The sequence below is a fragment of the Neophocaena asiaeorientalis genome, unplaced genomic scaffold (assembly GCF_003031525.2).
Source record: "Neophocaena asiaeorientalis asiaeorientalis breed wild unplaced genomic scaffold, Neophocaena_asiaeorientalis_V1.1 scaffold49, whole genome shotgun sequence".
Lineage (NCBI taxonomy): Eukaryota > Metazoa > Chordata > Mammalia > Artiodactyla > Phocoenidae > Neophocaena > Neophocaena asiaeorientalis.
The window spans coordinates 3,581,425-3,603,675 of record NW_020172456.1 but is presented as its reverse complement, the minus strand read 5'-3'; the positions used below and the strand labels follow the sequence as shown (position 1 = coordinate 3,603,675).

The 22,251-nt window shown below is 48.3% G+C and overlaps 1 protein-coding gene across 1 annotated transcript in view; it reads left to right on the top strand.

Moving 5' to 3' along the window:
* Positions 1-1,061: 1,061 nt before the first annotated feature.
* Positions 1,062-22,251, top strand: part of ESRRB (estrogen related receptor beta) — a 176,104-nt gene continuing 154,914 nt past the window's right edge. The window contains exons 1-2 of the mRNA XM_024737878.1: positions 1,062-1,216; positions 1,483-1,635. Coding sequence (XP_024593646.1) covers positions 1,634-1,635 — 2 coding nt within the window. The 5' untranslated portion in view covers positions 1,062-1,216; positions 1,483-1,633. The remainder of the gene's footprint in view (positions 1,217-1,482; positions 1,636-22,251) is intronic.

Here is a 22,251-nt window from a genome sequence, read left to right as displayed (position 1 = left end):
CCAAGGAAAGTCTTCCTATGTGTCAGGCATCGTGGTAGCACTGGAGATGCAATGGTGAATAAGACGAACACATGTCTTTCCCCTCTGAGACCTTATATTCCAATGACAGGTTATTCATGGAAATGTTTGAGGTCCTGCATATTAAACAGGCTTTGACTTCAACAGCCTGGGTACCCTTAGCCTCAGAGTTTCTGTTAACCTGGAGAGTAAAGAATTAGATCTAACGTGAAGAGGCAATTCCACTTCATGTTTTTTTAAAGCTGGAGATGGGGAAGTTCTAAGGGTGATGAAGTGCCACCAGCAAGGGGCTGGGCCTATCCATCACTCTTCTGGAAGCGGGGAGCCTCACCTGAAATTCCACCTAAATCAGTGCGTACAGGTAACCAGATCATCAAAGGTAGAGGACCCTTGTGTGATCAAAGCACGTGGTCTCCAGATGGCAGGATGGGAGTCCCCGGGGTGATCAAGAGCTCACCTGGTTACTTGTTGGACGTTCGCACTTCTGTCATTTCTCCACAACTCTCCGGAAACTTTGCCCCGTGGCTCAGCTTTCAGAGATGGGCTGGACCGCCCTGGGGAGGCTGCCCCACTTTTGCAGAAACTGGGGTAACCAGTGTTTCTTAGAGACCCCCTCAGTATCCCAAAGACTGGGGCTCATTTCCCCAAGAAGAAACTTTTTCAGACAATTCAGCCTCCTAGGAAATCTTTCTAGAAGAAGCAGAGACAGCAATGCCCCCATGGCCTTTTAATCTTGGGCAATTCTTCTGTCTTGAATGTCACCCCCTGAGCTTTTAAAAACCCATTATGTGGTGCGAGTGGGCCCACTGGGCCCTGCCTCACCAGGCACAGGTGACGCTGTCCCAACCCCTCACCTGCAAATCCTCCCCCGACCCTTCCCGGCTCCAGGAGCCTCCTGCGTGTCCCCCAAGAAGCCTGCCTGGCCTCTGGGCTAGGAAAGCTCTGTCTACTCCCTCCCTTCCTCCTGATCTGGCAGGAGGCATGGAAACTTTCGTGGAAAGCACTTGTGCTGACGAATGCTCCCAAGTCAGGACTTTGACTCCAGCCCTGACCGGGCCAGGGACTCAGGGATGTGGAGCGGGGCCTCTCCTTCAGGGGCTCAGGACCTCCTGCCTGTTCCCCGCCTTGCTGTCTCTGCCGCCGACCATCACTCCTTGGCTCTCCGGTGACACCAAGTGACTGCTCCACCACCAGAGAAGTAACTGTCTTCCACACTTTCTCTCTTTTTTTGTCCTCCCTGCCCCACCGTCTCCTCCTGCCCTTTATTGTATATTTTTCTTCCCCCACCGCCTTTCCAGTGCCCATCTGTGTAGTCTGCATGGAGCTCTGCGGAGTTGAAGGTCTAGAGCCTTTTGCTGTTTTGTTTAAGACCTGGTTATGGTTGTGGGATTTTTTTTTTTTTTTTTTTTTTTTTTTTTGTCAGCTGCCTGTTATATCAATCACGGAGTCGGGATCTATTTATAGGTTGGGAGTACTGTGTCCTTAGTCACAAAGAGACACAGACAGGGGACTGTCAGCTGGTGCCGGAGGAGCTGAGCAACAAGCCATCAGCAACTGGAAACAGCTGAGGGAGAGACCCTTCCCTGCCAGCCCTGTCCCCTCCCCAGCCCCAAGCATGTAAGTACCAGACTTCTCCCTCCCCTCTGCCCCAGACTCTGCCCTGGACCTTCCTGTCCTTTTTCCCACACACCCCCCCTTCTCTCGTTCTCTCTCCCTCTCTCTTTTTAATGGATAAAAATATCTCCGCATGCCTGCTCTTTCATCCTGGGTTTCGGCACCATTGAGCATCTCTGGGTGGCCCAGAGGAAAATGTTGCCTCTCACAGACTGTCCTGGGAAGGTCAGAGGGACCCGGAATGGCTGGGTGGGACAGTTATACAAACTCATTTAGAATCAGTACGTTCTCTTTTATTTTTGTTTTCACTGAGAAAAAGTTAGTAAATCAAAAGGGCAAGGGAAAGTTTACATGCGACTCAGCGGGTGGTTGTCTCCCAGCATAAAAACTTTTATTTGCTGGCAGCTCCGGCACAGGGTGAGCTGGGAAGGTTCCAGAGGGAAGACCCATTTCACACAGGACAGGTGATGATGGAGGGCTGCCGGCAGGTTCGGGCTGAGCCCAAGAGCTTCCAGGTTCAGGGGGAGTCTTGACAGTCCCAATGGCCAGCTTCTCTATAGCACCTTAAAGGAAAATGACTTTTTTTTTTGCTGCACAGGGCGAGTTTGCTTTGAGAATTAGGGATGAGAGCTGACAATTTGTCTGGCCTTCCGGGCTTTCGTTGGCTCACTGATTTGGTGTGTTTTCTTCATCCTGAAAGGGGAACTTGGGCGGAGGGCAGCTGGGGAGGAAGAATGTCTGAAAGGACAGAAGCCAGGTGTGGAGTGCCATGGAGCCCTTGCTCTGCATCCTTCCCGAAGGAAGAAACTTAATATCACGATCCTTGTCAAAGCCATGCTTGTTTCAGACACTCAGAGCACGGGCTCTGTGAGCACACTGGAGGCTCCTAGAGATGGCAGTCCCCAGGCATTGTCCACTGGTCCACACAGCTAACATGCCACCAGCTTCCTGTGGAACATTTGGGACTTTAGTTTCTGGAAAATGCACCAGTGTTAACTAAAAATGCTACACTTGGGGAGATTTGCTATATATTATTTACGAAGAAATAGTAGTACTATTTAGTAAATAATAAATTTAGTGAAATTTAATTTACTAAATTTTGAAAAAGAATGCGATGATGCTTAAGGTATATGATATACAACTTTTAAAATGCATCTCTTTTTACGAGTCGAATAATCCCTGAGTTTCTGTTTACTAAAACAATGCTTACCATATACTGTATTGCTAAGCACCACTTCTTGGCTTGTTTGGGAAAACAGTATCCTAACAAAACAATCTTCCCAGCAATTTAAAAGCAGTAAACAAAGCAGACATGTCTGGCTTGCTTTTGATTAAAAACAAAATTGTTTTAGCAGCAAATCTAACGATGAAAGTTAAATAACATGGACACACACATATATTTAGAGAGGCAGTTTGGTCTCATTTTTATTTTGACCTTTATGAAACTTTCGCTTTCCTTCTCTTGGGTCTTTATTTTTACCAGTATTTATTTAAGGTTATTAATGCCTTTAATCCATTCATTCATTATTTTGGAGGACAGAATGGGGATCAGGAAGGAACAAGAGATTAGAAAGTACACTTCATATGTTCACTATAGTCATTGGTAGAGAAATTAGAATACGGAGTTTGGTGTAAAATCGGGGGAAATGTCACTATTTCAAACCTACTAGGGAAAGTAAAGTCCCAGAAATTGAGAGGAAAAAAAAAAAAAACAGGAATTGAGCATATTATATACATAGCATTATTATTTTCTCTATTCCAAGGACTCTGATTTAATAAACATATCCTGCAAAGGTTTCCCACAATAATACTGCAGTGGGATTTGGTGGGTGATCATTAATTAAAGCTCAAGTGAATCAAAGGATTGAGACCTTGCATTCAGAAATCTCAGCAGTCAGCTGTTGGCAAAATTGAACTGTTATGACTTTCTGATCTCAATGGCTTTTTAGGAAAAGTGTGACATTTTAAAAACCTTTTCATACAAGAGCAAACTGTTCCCTCCCCTTCTCAACATGCACCCTGGAGCCTGCTGGCCGGTGATTAAATGCACTGGGAGAGAGTCCCGAATTTCTGAGCAAGTCCTATGTTCTCATTAGCGTTAACAGTTGAGAGGGAAGAATATTTGTTGGCACATTTAGACAAGAACTGCTCCTTCCTTTGGCCACCTGTGGCTGCTTTTAGGTGGGATGGGGGCTTGTTTGGCAGTGTGATGGAAGGCCTGGCTTTCGTCCTCAAGTTCAGGATGTGGCTTTTCCCCTTTGGGCTTATTTATAGCGATGCAGTTGGGGAAACTTCAATGTATTTGCATAAGGCAGCCTCTGATTACTTAGTTTCTGCTTCAATAACGATTCATTTTATGTGGACCAAGCTGTCGTCAATCTCATTTTTTCCCCAAACTGATTGCTTACATGCAATTGGTCACAGGGCTGTCTGTGACTTCAAGTCTGTAAAATCTCACCCATTCTACCCTCATCTTTGTTTATTTCTTTGATGTAAAGTTGCAGTTGCCTGTGTACATGCTGTCGTTTTATGTGTTCCCCCTCCTCCCTTAAGCTTGTGGAAACCCAGCCCTGACCTCCTCCCAAATTGGGGACAGTGGGGCCAAGGAGCAGGTGCTTTGGACGCAGCAGGCTCAGGTACAGGACCATCAATCTCGAGGAAGAAGGAATCGCAAATACCTGGAAAGCGCTCCCCTCATTCAAACAATTTTCCAGAGCTGAGGTCTCTCCAAATATCCCACAAATTAAAAAATGGCAGCTGGCAGGATTTTTCAACCACAGGCCATGTACAACTCTTTCTCCCCATCACTTCACCTCTACACTGTATCTGTCCATCTTTTTCTTATCTCTACTTTTACATTTCATTATCTTCCTGCGCGCTGTCGCTCTCTCTCCCTCCCTCCTCCTTTTCCTCCCCCCTCTCGCCTTCCCTGAAAAACACATTTCTATCTGGCACAGAAAATAAACTCAGATTGTGGGTAGTTATGTTAATCTAATTCAATCCTCAGCGGGTTAAGAGTGAAATTCTAATCGTGGAGCTGTTGAGGGCTTTTTTGTTAATGGCTTGGGGATTACATTGAGTTAAAGGCTCATTTCCTAATCAAACAGAGAGGGAGAGAGTGACTCCGAATATTTATGAGTCTCCCAGTGAGAGTTTAAACATTCAACTCCAAAAGCAGGGTTTCTGCAGGAGGAAAGAGTTAAAGCCCCTCAGGGCTGCTGGGGGAAAAAATTAAACCGGTTAAGCCATCAGCACTTTCAGGCTGCTGTACAACTTGGGCAGAGTGGAAGGCGGAGGGGAGAGAGGGGAATCATTTCACGATTGAAGCTGGAAACTGTGACAGAAGCGCCGAAAAAAAGTCCCCCCGTAACAGACACGGATCCTGGGTTCACCAAGGGCCTGGAGGGCCTGTGTGCCTTCAACTCCCCCAGTCAATTCTCCTCCAGTCCGGAGGTGAGCTTGTGGAGACAGGAGAATGGCTCAATCTACCAGCAGCGAGAGAGTTCCCCCAGCTGCCTGGTGAAGCTGGCGGGCAGGAGTCTCCCCCACTTCCGTCCTGTCTCTGAAATGCTGAGGGCTGGCTTCCCCTTCTAGAGCAAGTTCACATCCCCACAAGCTCCCCCTTTGCTATGTCATCGGTCTGGGTCCCTCGGTCCCTTGGCTTCGCTCTCTGCACACCAGGACCTCAAAGCCCATCTGGATGGCTGTGCCCAGGAGAAAGCAGGTGGAGAACACCCATCTCCAGCCAGAGAAGGCATGGAGCAACTTGACCAAGGTCAAGCAAAGTCAAGGCCAATCTGAGGTCAGGAGTCTTAAGTTCTGCACAAGCGATAGAGGAGAGGGGAGATTCAGAGCCATAAGGCTGCCAAAAACGTGCCCTGGCTCCCCCAGAGTGCAGTTTCCTTCCCCAGCTTCGGGAAAAAGGGCAGGAATCCCTTATACAGGAGGATTCTGACTGCTCTGTGGACACTTGGCCTCTTTTCTCCACCAGCCAAGTGAGCAGTTTCTAGTCCTTTCGCTTGGGTCTTTTTTCCTGCTCCACAAGGTCAGTTGGCAGAGGCTCTGGAAGCCACCTTTCTGTCCACAGGGTCCTTTTGTTCCCCTCCAACCTGGGCACTGATCTTTCTCTTAGTGCTTCATGCTCAGGGGCCGTGAGGCCTCTTGTATTTGCCCTTTCTCGAGTCAGGGTGGCGTTTGTAACTTGTCTACACCAGCTCTTCTGCCTTGCTTACCTGGTTGGCATCTTCCTCTTCTTGGGGCCCCAGCTGATGTCCCTCCATCATCTCATTCACCCCTATGGGGCGATTGCCCCCATGGGTCTCCCTCACTGTACCAGGAACCCCCAACTGCAGGGGCTACGTGACATTCCCCTTTGTAAGCCTAGCTCATCCTTGCTCATTCCTGTCCTCCTGCCCTGACAGGTGCCTCCTGCGGACAGCACGGAGCTGTGGTTAAGAGCGTACACTCTGAGTCAGAGAGCCAGAGTTCAAGTTCCAGCATCACCTTTTCTCAGCTGTGAGACTTGAGCTCTTAATCTCTTAAGGTCTCGATTTTCTCATCTGTTAAGTGGGGATATATAGAGCCTACCTCATAGGGTTGTCGGGGAGATGAAATGCATGTGAAGTGTTAGCCCTTTGCCCTATTAATAAGTCTTAGCCCTTTTATTTGCTCAGTACAGAGCAGTCACTTCTGCACACATCATGTCACACCACTAAAAACAGGTCCCTATGCCTCCCACTAAGGGGCTATATCCTAGTCAGCTTGGACTGCCATGACAAAATCCCACAGACTGGTGGCTTAAGCAACAGAAATTAATTTTCTCACAGTTCTGGAGGCTGGTCCAAGATCAGGGTACCAGCATGGTTGGGTTCCAGTGAGGAACCTCCTCTTTGTAGGCCATCTTCTCATTGTGTCCTCACATGGAGGAAAGAGTGAGAGCTCTGGTTTCTTCCTCTTCTTAAAAGGACATTAATCCCATCATGGGGGCTTCACCCTCATGACCTCATCTAAACCTAATTACCTCCCAAAGATCTCACCTCCAAATACCATCACATGGGGGATTAGGGCTGCAACACACGAGTTTGGGTGGGGACACAAACATTCAGTACATAACAGGTTATTTTCCCTGAATTTTGGTGAGCAGAGTCCTGTGTCAGCAAGACTTCCAGCTTCATCCTCCAATGGGCGATTCCAAATGGAAATCAGAGTTCAAGGCATATTGGGAACATCCTCCCTGCAACCTAAAAGGAACTTGGGGTTTTAAACCACTCTGGGAGAGCAGAGGATGTGAGCTGGGCTTCAGGCAGCAATCCTAAGTCAGGGGAAGAAGGCTTGACTCTTTTCTGCTCTGCAGAAACGGAGTTTGGTGAACTCTCTTGGCCTCACTCACATTCCAACGAACAGCTTTGATCTTGGGTCTCTGAGTCATCCTGCACCCCTCTCTGGCCTACATTCTCAGATGGCAGTTCAGGCTCTACCCTCACAGTAGGCCAGGCCAGTCCTGGCTGTCAGGCCCACCGGGCTGTGTTTTCAAGGCAGCAGGTGCCTGCTAGAGTCCTCTCTCTCAACGGGGTCACTTGACCAATGAATCCAAGAGCCACACGGGTGTCATCAGAGTTCCTGCCAGAGGTGTGCTCCCCTGGGCTGCCTGCAGTGCCGATGTCCTTGACCCTCCCCGTGTGTCTTTGTAGAGACTCTACGCAGCAAGGTAGTGAACCCCCCTCCTTTTCTGCCCCCACTGATCAGGGGATCGGAGTATGTATGCAGCACCGCCCAAACTTACAAAATGCCCCATGTTCCTCTCCCCGCCTCCTCTCTGCTCTCCCTCCTAGAGCTGGAGATGACAGTACTAAACACTTGAATTGTCACCGCCTCCCTTTTGCCTCCTTGCTCTTCAGCTTTGGATGCCCCAGTGCCAAGCGCAATGCCTGGCATACAGTATGTGTCCGATAACCGCACGCGAAGTGAATTGCATGGAGCCTCTCCTCTCAAGGGGGCACTCCCAACCCATTAATTGTAGGGAGGGGGCAGTGATTTGAAGTTATGAATGTCCAGCTGCCTTAACTACATCAGCTCGTGACCCGTTGACCATGGTCGTTGCCCCTACCCTTCTCTGTCCCTCCTGTCTTCACACTCCTCCATCCAGGAAAAAAAAAAGAATGAGGTGTGTCTTTTATGCTCATGTGGTCAAACCTTCCCCGGAATTTTATGCTGTTCAGTAAGGAAGCTTTGTCTAAGTTGATGTCAGATTTAATTGCTAAACTGTTACCTCTCCTGTGATGCTTTCCCTCATCTGTCACGCCCTCCCCTCTCCCCTCTCCCCTCTCCGGGCTGTACCTGCTTCCTCTGCCTGTTCTCACTCTGGGGTCCACATCCTCCTCCTTTGCTTTAATCACGCTGGTCCCGGTTGGTGCACATGAGAGGGAGACCCTCCTTCTGAAGTGCTCCAGAGTGTCTGCTGCCATTAGCACAGACAAGGCTTTTGAAAGGTGGCAACTTGGGAACATCATCTTAGGCACTGGATTCTTCCCAGCACAGCATTTCTGCTCTTTGGGAAGTCAGGGGAGAAAAGCTCAGGCTGCAGAAGGTTAAATGAGAGCAGTGAAAAATCTAGGCATCTCTTGGGGACTGGTCGCTGGCTGAGACAATTGATTAGCTTGGCTTAGTGATCTTTCTAGCAATATTCAGGAGTGAAATTATTGCTGATTAGACCGTGTGTGTGTGTGTGTGTGTGTGTGTGTGTTAGGGCTCACAGCAGTGAGGAGGGTAGGATAAGATCTCAGAAAGCAATGTTATGGATTGTTTGCTCCTAAATCAGTCTTAGGAAGAGACCTATCACCCCACGTGTGTCTGCAGTTATATTAGAACTCTGTGTGGGTACGAGTCAGCTGGAGGGGCAGGATGAATTGTGCACAGAATCTCCCTGGCCATTTCCTTTTCGACTCCCTGTGACGTTAGAATTATTCTGAAATAAAAAGTTAAAAACGGGGAATTCCCTGGCGGTCCGGTGGTTAGGACTCCACGCTTCCACTGCCAGGCACCCAGGTTCGATCCTTGGTTGGGGAACTAAGATCCTGCAAACCGCGAGGTGCGGCCAAAAAAAAAAAAAATTAAAGACCGAAGTCAACTGGAGGGAAGCCCACTGTTGAGGGCTGCTTCTATCTGTGGCTCTAGTGGATGGAGGGCCAGCCGGGTACCCCGGGCAGAGGCAGGTGCCAGGCGGGTTCAGTCCAGTTCACTCCCAGATCAGTGATAATTGAGATATACAGGCTCTCAGGGCCTCAGTTCCCTGCATCATAACATGAGGGATTGGACGAGATCTCTTACGCCCTCCAGCTCTAAAAGTTTACATTTTAGAACTGTTCATGGTGGACCTGGTTCATGGTGGACCTGGTTCATGGTACTCCTGACATAACAAATAACTGCAGCTCAGACCGCCTGTGTCCCTTCTTTTTTATTTTTATTTATTTTATTTATTTATTTTTGGATGCATTGGGTCTTTGTTGCTGTGTGTGGGCTTTCTCTAGTTGCGGCGAGCAGGGGCTTCTCTTGTTGCGGAGCACAGGCTCTAGGCGTGCGGACTTCAGTAGTTGTGGCACACAGGCTCAGTAGTTGTGGCTCGCGGGCTCTAGAGCGCAGGCTCAGTAGTTGTGGTGCATGGGCTTAGTTGCTCCGCGGCATGTGGTATCTTCCTGGACCAGGGCTTGAACCCGTGTCCCCTGAATTGACAGGCAGATTCTTAACCACTGCACCACCAGGAAAGCCCCTGCCTGTGTCCCTTTAATGCAAAACCTTGGGCCCAGACTTGGCTTTGGGGGGCTCTGTGCCTTTACCAACTCAGTCAGTCCCTATTATCTATCATCTTTTTCAGCCTGTCCTCTATCCTCACCTCCCTCTGTCTGTGAGTACACCTGGGCGATGAGTGGAAAACTGGTCAGGCCGCCTTTTTCAAAAACAAATATTGTATAAACTCTGCATTTTTAATTTTGTTTTCAGTTGGTGGCGACCATGGTTTTATATCTCTGTGGTCCTAATATTCCTCCCTCACAATCCGCCCCAGAAGTTGCATCCGGGCCTCTAGGTGTCTGGAGAAGCCCCAGCGGCAGGGCACCTGCTGCTCCTCGGGGTTTGCTCAAACCCTTAGGTGGGAGCACAGTTGGGATTTGGGAAGAGAGTTACCAAACAGGGTGACCTTGGCAAGTCCTTAACCTCACCCTACGTTCATTTCTTCACCAGCAAAAGGGGCTGAAACCTGCTCTGAGTGCCTCATGAGATTGGCGTGAAGCTAAAATAAGAATCAGAGGGCAAACGTTCCTTGAGAAAGGGCAGTGCTTACCTATTTCCGACTAACTTATTCTCCTGCACGGTGACTCCGTGCAGTGGTTGGGTGGTGACGAAACGAGCGTTAGAACCATGCTGCCGGACCCATGTCCTCTTGTACTAGCTGTGACCTTGGACAGGTTGCCCACCCTGTCCACTCCACGCTCAGTTTCCTCATCTGTATAATGGGCATGGTAAGAGCATCTCCCTCGTGGAGTTGTTGTGAAGATTAAAGGAGACCCGCGTAAAGGCCCTTGAACAGTACCTGCTAGATAACAAATTCGGAAAGCCATTGTTGAAGATGATGACATCTTGGCTGTTGTCATCATTTTCTAGGGTCCCATGCCAAAAAGGCCAAGAAGCAGGAAACGTTCACAGTTTCCCTACATTCTTCCCAAAGCCCCCCTGGGTAACTTACAAATGCAGCAGAAGGTGCTACTCTAGAGGTGATTTAAAGACATACCGGGTCCTCTGCAATTCCCTGCACTTCCATATCCAATAACCAAGTGGGCGTTGTCCCAGTGCCTGCCGGGCTTTGGGGTGATCTGCCCAAGCCTGTCATCTGTCATGGAAATCTGTTCTCCATGGCCTAGCGTACATGGCTGCTGAAGTCCAGGTGTGAGGTTGGAAATGGTTTAGATGGGTTGTCCTGTGTGTCCATAAGTGCAGTGAAGTCACTAGAGTGTGTTTCCTGCACAGGGCCAATTCCTTCTCCTGTACAACGTAACGGAGTGGGGATTGCTTATTTTCCATATATTTGATGGTGCATATTCAGGGAGTGCTTAGCAAGGAAAGAAAAATGGGAATAGGTAAGAGCAACTTCTGATGTCTCCAAGGGGACCCGATTTGTACATTTCAAGGGACGTGTAGAACCAACGTCACCTTCTTAGGGGAAAATTCCAGATTCAGACTTGGGACCAGCCTGTGTGTTTGTGCACACGTGTTCATGTTAAGGGTATCGTGGTCAGTCATCCCGGACTCTCTTCTTTCCCCATCTCAGGCTGAGAGTAATCTTGAAGGAACATGTAATTACTGTTTACTCTAGGGCACTCAGTTGGGAACACCCTCATGTAATAATGACTCTTGAGTTAATTCTGCCTTCAGATGCCCATCTGCTGCTGCTCCTTTGGAAGTCAGTGGGAGCCGAGCACCACATGGAAAAAAGGTCATGTGACGGATATTAGTCCCTGCAAGGTCAAGGTTTACTCTTGGGCAACAGAAGTAGTGTGGTGGCATCTTTCTCATGCAGAACCTTCACGCAGATCTCTGCCCTTAATAGAAGCTTCGAAGCAGAACCAACCATTAATCGAATGAGCAGTCTTGGTGGATTTGAAGTCAGCAGCACTGATAAAGGAAAGGCATTCGGAAGAATTCTAGAGATAGGATTGTAGCATTTATTTAAAGTTTTAAAACATGCGAAGATGCTGTGCATCGCCGTTTTGAGGGAGGGGGTGAATTTGCCTGATCATTGAAGGTGGGGAAGGGGGCAGAGGGAAGGCAGGTGGGTGCATTATAATGAAACCTGCAGAATTTATTTGCTAAAAATATCTGATATATTACTTTGAAATATGACACTCTACTGACGCGCTTGGACACTGTTGTGGAGGCCACCAAACTGCTTACGGAAATAAAACTGATTTGTTTGGCAGTATATGGAGTGAGGCTTTAGATTCGTTTCCAGGTGCCCGTACTGCTCCTAGCTCTGCCACTGTCTGATGACTTTGTACCAGCGACTTGATTTCTCTCTGCCTCTGTTTCTTTATGTGTAAGAGGAATTGGTGGACTAGGTAACTTCCAAGTGCTCCTCTGGGTGCAGCTCTGAGCCTCCCCAGTGCCCCACCTAAACAGGGATCATCTTGAACCACAGCTGTTTGTGTGGTGGTTTCTCCTCCAGAATTAAAGCTCCAAGGGCAGGGACTGGTGGTCCGATTACCCAGCACAGTGCCTGGACATGACAGGCACCCAACTTGCCTTTGAAGGTACTAATGAAAGAACTGACACGAGTAAATGCCAACTCCCAAACCCGGTATCAACTTGGCTGTTTCCAGAAATGCCACAGGCCTGGCTGATGGTTCTTAATGGCTTGAATTTCCACCCTCTGTGTCCTCCCTCATTGGTCAGGGGTGGTGGTTTGTGCCTCCATAGTGTGAACTGGAAAATCTTTTAGCAGCATGTAAATTGAGCTGTCTAAAACCAACCCGCTGAAAACACCTTTTAGGAATGACATGATTTCCCAACTGCCATACCTACTTCTTTGTATGACCATTCTGCTGTCTGTTTCTGTTCTTTTTTCCCCTCTCTCCATCATACTCTATTAATTTGAAAATATTACATTTGGAGACTTGCTAAATAAAGAGACCTCAGAGCACAAAATATCCCTTATCCATTTTCTGGGTCCCTATGTGCTTCCTTATAAAGATTTTTTTCTTATTTTTTTACTAAATGGCCTTAATTTTATCACTAATCTCTGTGTGACAATTCTTTTACTGTCTAACAATTCTTTTCCTGTCTTAACTTATTTCTAAAATATTCTCCCACAAGAGTCCCCAACTCTACTCTTATTGATCCCTTGTGCCCCTTTCACTTCTGTCTTTGCTGTTTCATAAAACTTATAAAGTGATTCCTTTATAAGTTGGACCCTTGATCTCAGTCCTTTCTGAGTCCTCCACCAAAATATCCCAGGAGGACGGTTCTGACAATTGGACTTTCACAGTTCAGGTGGTCTTGGGTCGCTGTCATTTCCATACTGAGCCTGGGGACGTGCTTTGTTGTCTTTCCCCTAAAACTCATATTTTCTTTAACCAGCAGTTTTCCCATTGCAGATGAACCAGATTACGAATTTAAAGCCTTAAAAAAATCTTCAGCATCCCTCTTTTGCGCCATATTGTGAAGGATTCCACTTTTTTTCCTTCTCACCACATGCCAACAATACCATTACCTGGTACCTAAGCATGACATTTCCTTGAGACATTTCTTTACAGTTTCCTTATGTTGTTGCTTACTGCTTGCTTTGTTTCTTGGCTTTTTCATGTGTCCCACCTCTGCAACTACTCTTCAGAGTATGGGAGAAGAAAAGAGGCATTTATCAAGGGCCCATTATATGTTGGAAACTTTACATAGTTTATCTTACTTGGCCCCTGTAACGACTGAAAGATGTAAGTATTATTATTATTCCTGTTTTACAGAACAGGGGTCAGAGGCACTGAGGACCTTGCTTAAGGTCACCCAGGTAGGAAGCTCTATGGTCTGACATCACCCTCCACAGTATACCGCAGGGCTAAGTGCAAGCAGGCAACCGATGAAAACCACGCCAGTACCCTTTGGTATCATTTACATCAACATTGAATTTGTTCCAACATTTGCAAAGTTTTAGTGTTTTTATTTATTTTCTCGAAAAGTGTTATATGTGCCCCTTAACGGACTTGTCAAGAGATCCTACAATTCTAGCTTTTCTTCCCCAAGTCCCTGCATCCTTGGAAATAGTACAGCACAGATGCTTCCATCAAGGGAGTCCTCTGTTAATCACCCTTAGCTCTCCTTTGCCACTACTAACAAACAGTCTTTCCCCGACATCAATTTTTTAAACCTCTCCAGAGGAACTGGGAACCCTATTGGTAATAGGTGGACCTAACCTGTGGCTAAAATGGGTAGACTTTAAAAGCTCCCATGATGCAGGGTTCCTATTTCAGAAAGCACGTTCCTGTTCCTCCTGCTTTATTCCGACTGTTCCTTGCCTGCTCCCCCATCACCTGTCCCACTTCTGCCTTTATATCCTCCCTCCAATTAGCCCGTAGACAGTGTTTTCATTCGCTTTACGTTTCCTGTTTTGTCTTTTCCCCCACCTTCCTCTAACCACACGTCATCTGTCTTGACTTTGTCTGCTGAGAGCTACATTTACTTTGTAAACCTGACACTGGTGCTGTACCCCTCTCCCGCCATCAATATCATCCTGACTAGGATGTTGTGTGTCCTTCCCTCTTGTGTGAGCTACACCAACCATAATCCACCACACTTTTTTTTTTTTTTTGAGGGAGTGAGGTGAGGGAGGAGGGGTCTCTCGCCAATGCCAACGCCACAGCCTTGGATGGCTGGACTTGCTGCCTAGTCTCCTGTGGTCTTTAGTTCCTCTTTATCTGCCCACCTTGGCTCTTGGGTTGCCAATCACATTCCAGAGCAGAGTTATAATAAATCCCCTCCTTAGATGGAGTCCAGCATGCGCTCACTGTTTAGGACAAAGAGTTTATCGTCTTCCTGTCTGTGACCTTCCGTGGGTACAGGTTCATCAGGTTTCCGCCTTTCCTCTGGCTTCCCTTTCTCTTAAGGGGCCCTCACAGCCTACAGTCCGCCTCCTGAATACAGTGGGTAGGGGGCGATGGTGCTCACTTGTCTGGCCTTTGCAATGAAATGCTAATGGATGTTTGACAGTCACTGCTATGATTTCCAGTGTTTCATGTTTCCCCCTTGTCCCCAAGCCACAGTGTCACATTGAGAAACTATGTGAGATCATTGAAGTTGTTTAGACAGTCAGCGGAGAACTTTTCTGTCTCTGAACTACTCGCTTGCCTTGGAGACTTTGTTTCCTGCCTTGTCTGAGGTTCTTAGGGTCTCTAATCCTCCATCTCTCTTTTTGTAGGGAGAATATGAAAGTTCTTCTGTGTGTGTTCGGCAGGTGGGGGTGGCGGCAGCATGTTTGATGTGACTGTCGTTGCTCTTGGTGGAGCCCACTGGGTCCTCAGCTGCGTGGGACAGGGTATTAGTGTGAACTGCAGGACCTGTTGGTTTCCTGAGTCGTAGCCTTAACCCAGGCTCTGCTTCCCCAGATAACAGTGACCCAGAGGAGACCGATAGTATTCTCTCCTACTTCTGGGGCCTTTGCAGATCCAAGGCCAGCATCTTCCCCAGGTTGGGTGAGTCTGCTGCTTAGTTGTTGCCTCTTCATCCGATGGGTGTGCAAGTGTCTCTGCTTCGCCGTTTTGGCATTTACCTTGCTTGGGGTTCCACCATCACCTTGGCAGTTTGGGGAAGACTCCTGAGAGATGGGGAGGAGAGTGTCTTTGGTCAGTGTCCCTAGAAGCAGAGCCTGAAATGGAAATTCTGGGCGAGAGATGTATTGAGGGAGTGCTGTCTGGAGACACCTGTAGGGGAGTGAGGAAAGAGAGAGAGGGGAGGGGAGGAAGCTGAGTAAGTGCGTGGATTCAGCTGAGGTCCAGCTTCAGCCTGATCCCGCGGGGCGCTCTGGAGCGTGAATTATACCACAGACTTGTGCCACCTTGAGGCAAGCATACTGGCCAGGTGCACCTCCATGTCAATCAGGCATTGGTTGGGAACTGCCCTGAGGTGAGTCAGTAACCTCCCAGACCCTTCTGGACCAAGGGGGCAACATTGGTCAAGGGCGATTCTCAGGAGAAGGCTGCAGCCCTTAGCATCTTGAGACGGCTGTACGGGGGGTGTGGGGGGCAAAGGGATCTGAGCAGAGCCACAACAGCATCTGCTACAGACAGACTGTCCGAGTGTGTCTCCCCACCTCCACTTGGAATTTGACGGTGGGCTTCCATCACTCTCCAACATGAGCCCAGGGAAGAGCCATTATAAAGCACCTGGGTGTTGAAGATGGCAGGGCACAAAGACAAGGACTCTGAATATGCCAATGCCCGGAGCTGCGTTCCACTTCTCTCCCTGCTGGTTGTGCTCACGAAAGGCAGAGGAAGAGAGAATCACTCACCACCTCACGCTTTCACTCTGTGGGAGCCGGAAACAGAGTAAGAAATAGCCTCTTCCTCTTGCACAGAGGATGGCTTCCCTCTAGGTCCCTTTGGTGGAATTAAGAGCCTCCCTACAGGAGAAACTTTTGGCCTTTGATTTGCCTAGAGCCAAAGGAAAGGATGGGGTATGTAGGCATTACCTGTTACCAAGCAGCCCTTTACGGTAAGTCCCCTACGTACGAACAAGTTCGGTCCGAGAGCGTGTTCGTAAGTCCAATTTGTTCATAAGTCCAACAAAGTTAGCCTAGGTACCCAGCTAACACAATCGGCTATATAGTACTGTACTGTAATAGGCTTCTAATTCTTTTCACACAAATAATACATAAAAACAAACACACACAGAAAATAAAGCAAACATTTTTAATCTCACAGTACAGTACCTTGAAAAGTACAGTAGTACCAGCTACATCACCGCTGCTTTTATGTTGCTTCCGGACAGCCTGGGCTTGAGATAAAGATACTGTACTACTATACTCTATACAGTACTGTAAAGTACACAAAAGCACAGCCACTACTAGAGGATGCACGCACATGACAATATACGCCAGACACGTGAACTAACTCATGAGATTGGACGTGCGAACGCACGTTCTCATCTTTGAAAGTTCGAAACTTAAAGGTTCGCATGTAGGGGACTTACTGTGTTATAAATGGCCACGTGCCTGCCTGGCTCCGTGTGGAGAAAATACCGAAAGATCAGTTCTTGGATTTTTTTTTTTTTTTTTTTTGAGTTTGAAATTAGTTGGGAGGGGGGGAGGCGGAGCTGCGAGGAGGGACGGATCACCTGCATACCTGTACTTGGTTGTAACTCATCTAGCTGCCTCAGGCCCAGGGATGTGTGTAAGGAAAGCAAGTAGCTGCGGGAGGAAACCACGAGTGCTGAAGGACCATGCTTAGAGTACGCAGCCAGGGTCCTTGTGTGTTATTGCATCTGATGGCCACAGCAAACCCTGAAGGACTTGTTATCTCCAATTTACAGCTGAAGGAACAGAGGCTCTCACATCAGCCTACCTGTGAGCACTGCAGACCTATGAATGGTAAAGATGAGTTTCAAATCAAGCCTGGTTCCCTCTCTAGTCCGTGTTACCCCATCCCTAAACCAGGAGGGCTTGGGTACCCGATTCTGGGAACACTGTGGTCAGGCCCCTGAGGGTATGCTGGCCCAGCGACTCCAGGTTGCCCAGTTCATCCCAGTCCCCAAGGGCTTGATGCTTCTCCCTCTTGAGCTCCTCTGCCCCTCTCAATCCCCTCCTCTCATCCACCTGCCGTCATGCACACCCATAGTGCACCCTCCCCCCGAGCCCTATGCCAAACCACATTTTCTCTGTGATATTTTAAGATGTCTCCTCCCCGGAGCCGCCCTAGTGATATAAAGCCCAGTAAAGTACCCCCATTCCGCATGTCCAGCACCCATCGCTGATTCCCACAAGGTGTCTGTGCACCCGGAGCCCACAGATGTTCACGGCCGCACTCATGGATACAGGCGCTCATTCTGTGTGCCAGCTGCTCAGCCCTTTTGGCCACACAGCTTGCGGGATCTTAGTTCCCCGACCAGGGATTGAACCTGGGTCCTTGGCAGTGAAAGTGCCAAGTCCTAACCACTGGACCTCCAAGGAATTCTCTGCTCCGCCCTTCCTACGTACCCACTCAGAATGCCGCCCACAGGTCTGTCCCCAACACCGCTCTGTGCTCTGCATTATTTAAACAAAAAGAGAACTTCAAGACACAATGATGTCCCCATGCTGAAGGAGCCTACCTGGTGGGCCGATGCCAGCATTGGACTTAGGGCAAATCTGGGTTCCAAGTCTGGCTCTGCTGTGTCTTCAGTTCATGGTCTCAGGCAAGTTAATGTGCCTCTTTGCACTCAGTTTTCTCACATGTGCAAAGGGGTTGATCAAACCCAGTCTCATGGGGTTGGCGTGAGGGTTAAGTGAGGTGAGGCAGGAGGAAGCACGGGCTCGCGGCTGGGCTCAGGAGCTCTGCCCTCCTCACGGCTCAGTGGCTAAAGTTCACGGGCGATGAGTACCATAGGGTTTTCATGGACGCAAAGCCCCCAGGGTAGGGGCGGTTCTGATGGTAACAATATTAGTCTAATCTGAAATTCTGCCGACTCAAGAATTTGATCATAGACGTGGGAAGAGGGTAGGAATGAGGTTTGCTTTGCAAGACGTTTCCACACCATTCCTCACTCCTCCTCGACCTTTAGGACCCCATGACACATTTAAAAGGCCACACAGCTTTCGTCCCTGGCTGTGCCATGCACAGAGTGGGGAAAGAAAGCACCTTCCCGCCAGCAGCTTTTCCGAGCACCTGGCACGTTTGCTTCCCTGGGTGGAGGGAGGACTCCGGGGTGCACGGGCCACCATCTGCTGGAGCCACCGTGCCCGGGCCCAGCACCAGCCCGGCCTCCGGGACCCCAGCCCCAGCTTTTGGCAGTTGTCTGGGCTGGGGGAGCCCGGGCTGGGTGACCTCGCAGCTGTGCCTTCAGCCCATCGGGGGCTTGTGTTTCTGTGTCTCTCTGGGGCCCATCCTGGCTGCCAGGCAGAGGGCCCACTGTCCTTCAATACCAGAGGCTCTCATTGCCCGGCCTGTGCCAGCAGTTGGCAAAGGATCCTCAACCAAGAGGCCCTCTCGCGTCCGTGGCTGCCTGTCCCACCAGGGGCATAGACCCCAGGTCAGTGTGGGTCTTTACCAGCTTTTCCATTTCTCTCTGACAGGTCTGGAAACTCCTTAAAAAGTATCCATTCTCACATGAGTCAAAGGGGAAAATCGTGCAGATGGCTCTGAAAGCAGAGACACCTGATAAATTGTACTGAAAGGATATTGACACTAATCTAGGGATGGGTTTTTTCCTAACCTGACTCCATGGAAAATATATAGCTTGTGATGATGATGGAGGGAGGGGAGGAGAAGGAGAAGGAGGAAAGGGAGGGGGAGCGGGAGGGAGCAAGCACACACCATGCTTGGTGCTCTAGTCCTGTTGTTCCTTCTCATACACAGCAACCCTAGGAAGTAGGTGCTATCATTTCCCCCATTGTACAGATGAGAAAGGTGAGGTCCAGAGGAGTTAAACCATTTGTCCTAGGCCACACGGCTGCTGAATGGCAGCACAGGGATTTGAGGCTGGCCTCTCTCTAACATGTGTGCTTTCTTTTTTTTTTTTCCCCACATACTTTTATATACATTTTAATAGTTGAACCACAAGTATATATTATATATTCAAAAACTTAAAAATTTTTTTAAATTAAGCGGTTGATAGCTGTGTTGCAGTTTTCTTGCCAGATGTTTTATTGTAAAATACACATAACATAAAATGTACCATTTTTATACCATTTTTAAGTGATAAGTTCATTCATATTTTTGTGCAACTATCACCACCATCCATCTCCAGATCTCTTCTCATCTTGTAAAACTGAAACTCCGTAGCCATTAAACAATAAATTCCTATCCCCGCTTTCCCCCAGCCCCTGGCAATCATAGTTCTACTTTCTGTCTCCATGAGTTCGATGGCTTCAATTACCTCATGTAAGTGGAATCATACAGTATTTGTCTTTTTGTGACTGGCTTAGTTCACAAAGTATAACGTTCTCAAGGTTCATCCATGTTGTAGGATGCATTAGAATTTCCTTCTTTTTTAAGGCTGAATTGTATTCCATTGTACGTACATACCACTATTTGTTATCTATTCATCTGCCAACGGATGCTTAGAGGGCTTCTACGTCTTAGCTATTGTAAATAATGCTGCTATGAACAAGGATGTACCAATAACTCTTTGAGACTCTGCTTTCAGTTCTTCAGAAATTGAATTGCTGGATCCTATGGTAGTTCTATTATTAATGCTTTGAGGAACTGCCATACTGTTTTTCACAGTGGCTGAATTATATTACGTTCCCACCAACAGTCCACAAGAGTCTAATTTCTCTACATCCTCATCAACACTTGACTTTTTCTGGGTTTTTTTTTTTTTTTTTCTTGACAGTAGCCATCCTAATGGATGTGAGGTGGTATCTCATTGTGGTTTTGATTTGCATTTCCCTAATGATTCGTGATGTTGAGCATCTTTTCACATGTTTATTGGCCGTTTGTATATCTTCTGTGGAGAAATATCTATTCAAGTCCTTTGCCCATTTTTTTAGTTGGGTTGTTTGGGGCTTTTTGTTGCTGAGCTTCAGGAGTTCTGTATATATTCTGGATATTAATCCTTTATCAGATATATGATTTGCAGATGTTTTCTCCCATTCCATAGGTTGCCTTTTCACTCTGTTGATGGTGTCCTTTGATGTCTGGAAGTTTCAAATTTTTATAAATTTCAATTTGTCTATTTTTTTCTCTTGCTGCCTGTGCCTTTGGTGTCATATTCAAGAAACCATTGCCATATCTAGTTTGCCTTATGTTTTCTTCTAAGAGTTTTATAGTTTTAGGTCTTACATTTAGGTCTTTGAGTGAATTTTTGTGTATGGTGTCAGGTAAGGGCCCACCTTCATTCTTTTGCATGTGGATATCCAGTTTTCTCAGCACCATTTGTTGAAAAGACTGTTTCCCTATTGCATGGTGTTGACAACCTCATAGAAAGTCATTTGACCATATTTGCAAGGATTTATTTCTGGGAACAGTTATACTTTTAACAGCCATTCCTGCACTGCATTTCAACACTGTGCAATGCTTAGTGGAATTATGGAATATCAAAGCTGTAAGAGACCCCAAACAAGTCATGAATACTTCCGCATTCTGTAGGTGGAAAAACTGAGGCCAGTGGTCAGAGCATTCTCAGTCTAGTGCTCAGGCCAATACAGGACTCCGTGAGGGTCCTCACCTCCCGGAGTGAACTGCAGGGTTGCTGGGAGACTTTTCATGCATTTTAGCAAATGCTCCATTCTGAGGGCAAATGCACTCATGTGTTTTAGAAATCAAAATCGTAGAATGTAGAGGCGAGTGAGGAAGCATCAAGAGTTGGCCCAGCAGTGAGGTGTGCTGGATGGAAGGCCCCTGAAACTGCCCCGAGTCAGGGTCCAGGACCACCATCTTCTGGATGGCTCTGGGGATCCAGGCACAGGAGCGGCAGACAGCCTAAATAGGCTGAGTGTGTACAAATCCTGTGTTCCTCCGCGGCCCAGGCCCCACTTAGCCCCCAGCACACCTCCTAGGCTCCGCCCTCACCTCCACCTCCCTCCTGCCCTTCACTGCCCTTGAGTCCCAGTTGCTAGCTCTGTTCAAACACTCTATTTTCCTGAACACAGGCCAGGCTGAGTTGCACTCCTGTGTCCCAGCTCACACGACACATTTACAACTGTTTATGCCCTTCTCAGAGAAGCCTTCCCTCACGCCCCCTCTGGTAGAAGTCACTTCTCTGGCCCTGGTGCACCATGGACCCTGTGCCCCCTTCTCCACTCTCCCTGGAATTAGAGTGACGTGTCTTCCTGCCAGAGCTGAGATCTCTTGAAACTGTGTTGCAAATGTTCAAAAGACTGTCCTAAAGAGGTGTGTGTGTGTGCGTGTGTGTGTGCGTGCGTGTGCGCGCGTGTGTGTGCGCGTGTGTGCGTGTGTGCGTGTGTGTAACCCTCAGTGCACACAATAGCTGCTCAAAACACTTTCGTGAATCCAGTTCAGAGAGGGAGCAATGAGTGAAAGGTCCCGTTGTGAAGGGAGCTGCCGGCTCAGCGTGGGCCACGGCTGGGAGAGTGAGTCGGGGGCTCATCGCCAGGGTTTTACGGTACTCAGGCAAAAGCAATTGCGTATTTGTTTGGCCACCATGCCCCACTAACTCCAGTGTAAAATTGGATTTTCATTCTGGGAAAGGGGCCACCGATAAGCTTGTTTTCCCAGGGCCCAGGAAAGAGTGAAGAGAAGGAGACGGTTCCCAGCTGAAGAATAATCAAGTCAATTTCAGGTTTAATTTCCCTTTGACCTCATGTCCCCGACTGTCACTGCCGCCAAGCAGTGCCGGTGCCAGCAGGTCACCCCTGCGTGCCAATTCCCCATCCCTGTCCCTCTGCAGGGAGCTGGAGGCTGCGTGTGCCCCTCCACACTAGCTGGCGCAGCTGGAAACAGCTGTGCGCATCACAGACACCGCTCAGCCCAAGCCAGGCGCTGACCTGTGCAAACACAGGAGGAACTACAGCCACGCATAAACAAATTAGCATCCTTTAAAAGGTGAAAAGCTCCATAAGATGTCTGGGTTTTGTTTACGGCTTCGAGGTGGGAGTGACGGGGAGTCGGATTAAATCACTGGGGTGCGCATGCGGTGCTGGCCCTCCTGCTTCCTCTTGCCTCCCCCCACCCCTCGGGCACGCGGACACAGCCCTGCCTTAAATGGCCGCTGCGTCCGCCCTGGTCCTGCCGTTGTTCCAGCCAGCCCGGGTCCCAGCAGGTGTTCCCTAATTAGCAATCTCTTCATTTCCAATCAAAGCACAAAGCGGCCCCAAAAGCCTGTCTTTACGAGGGAGCCAGCAGCGGCTAGGGATGTGCGGGGGGATAATTGTCTTCGCCAGTGGCGGCAGTAAGCGGGTTGGCTAATTCATTATTGTAATAACTTTACTTG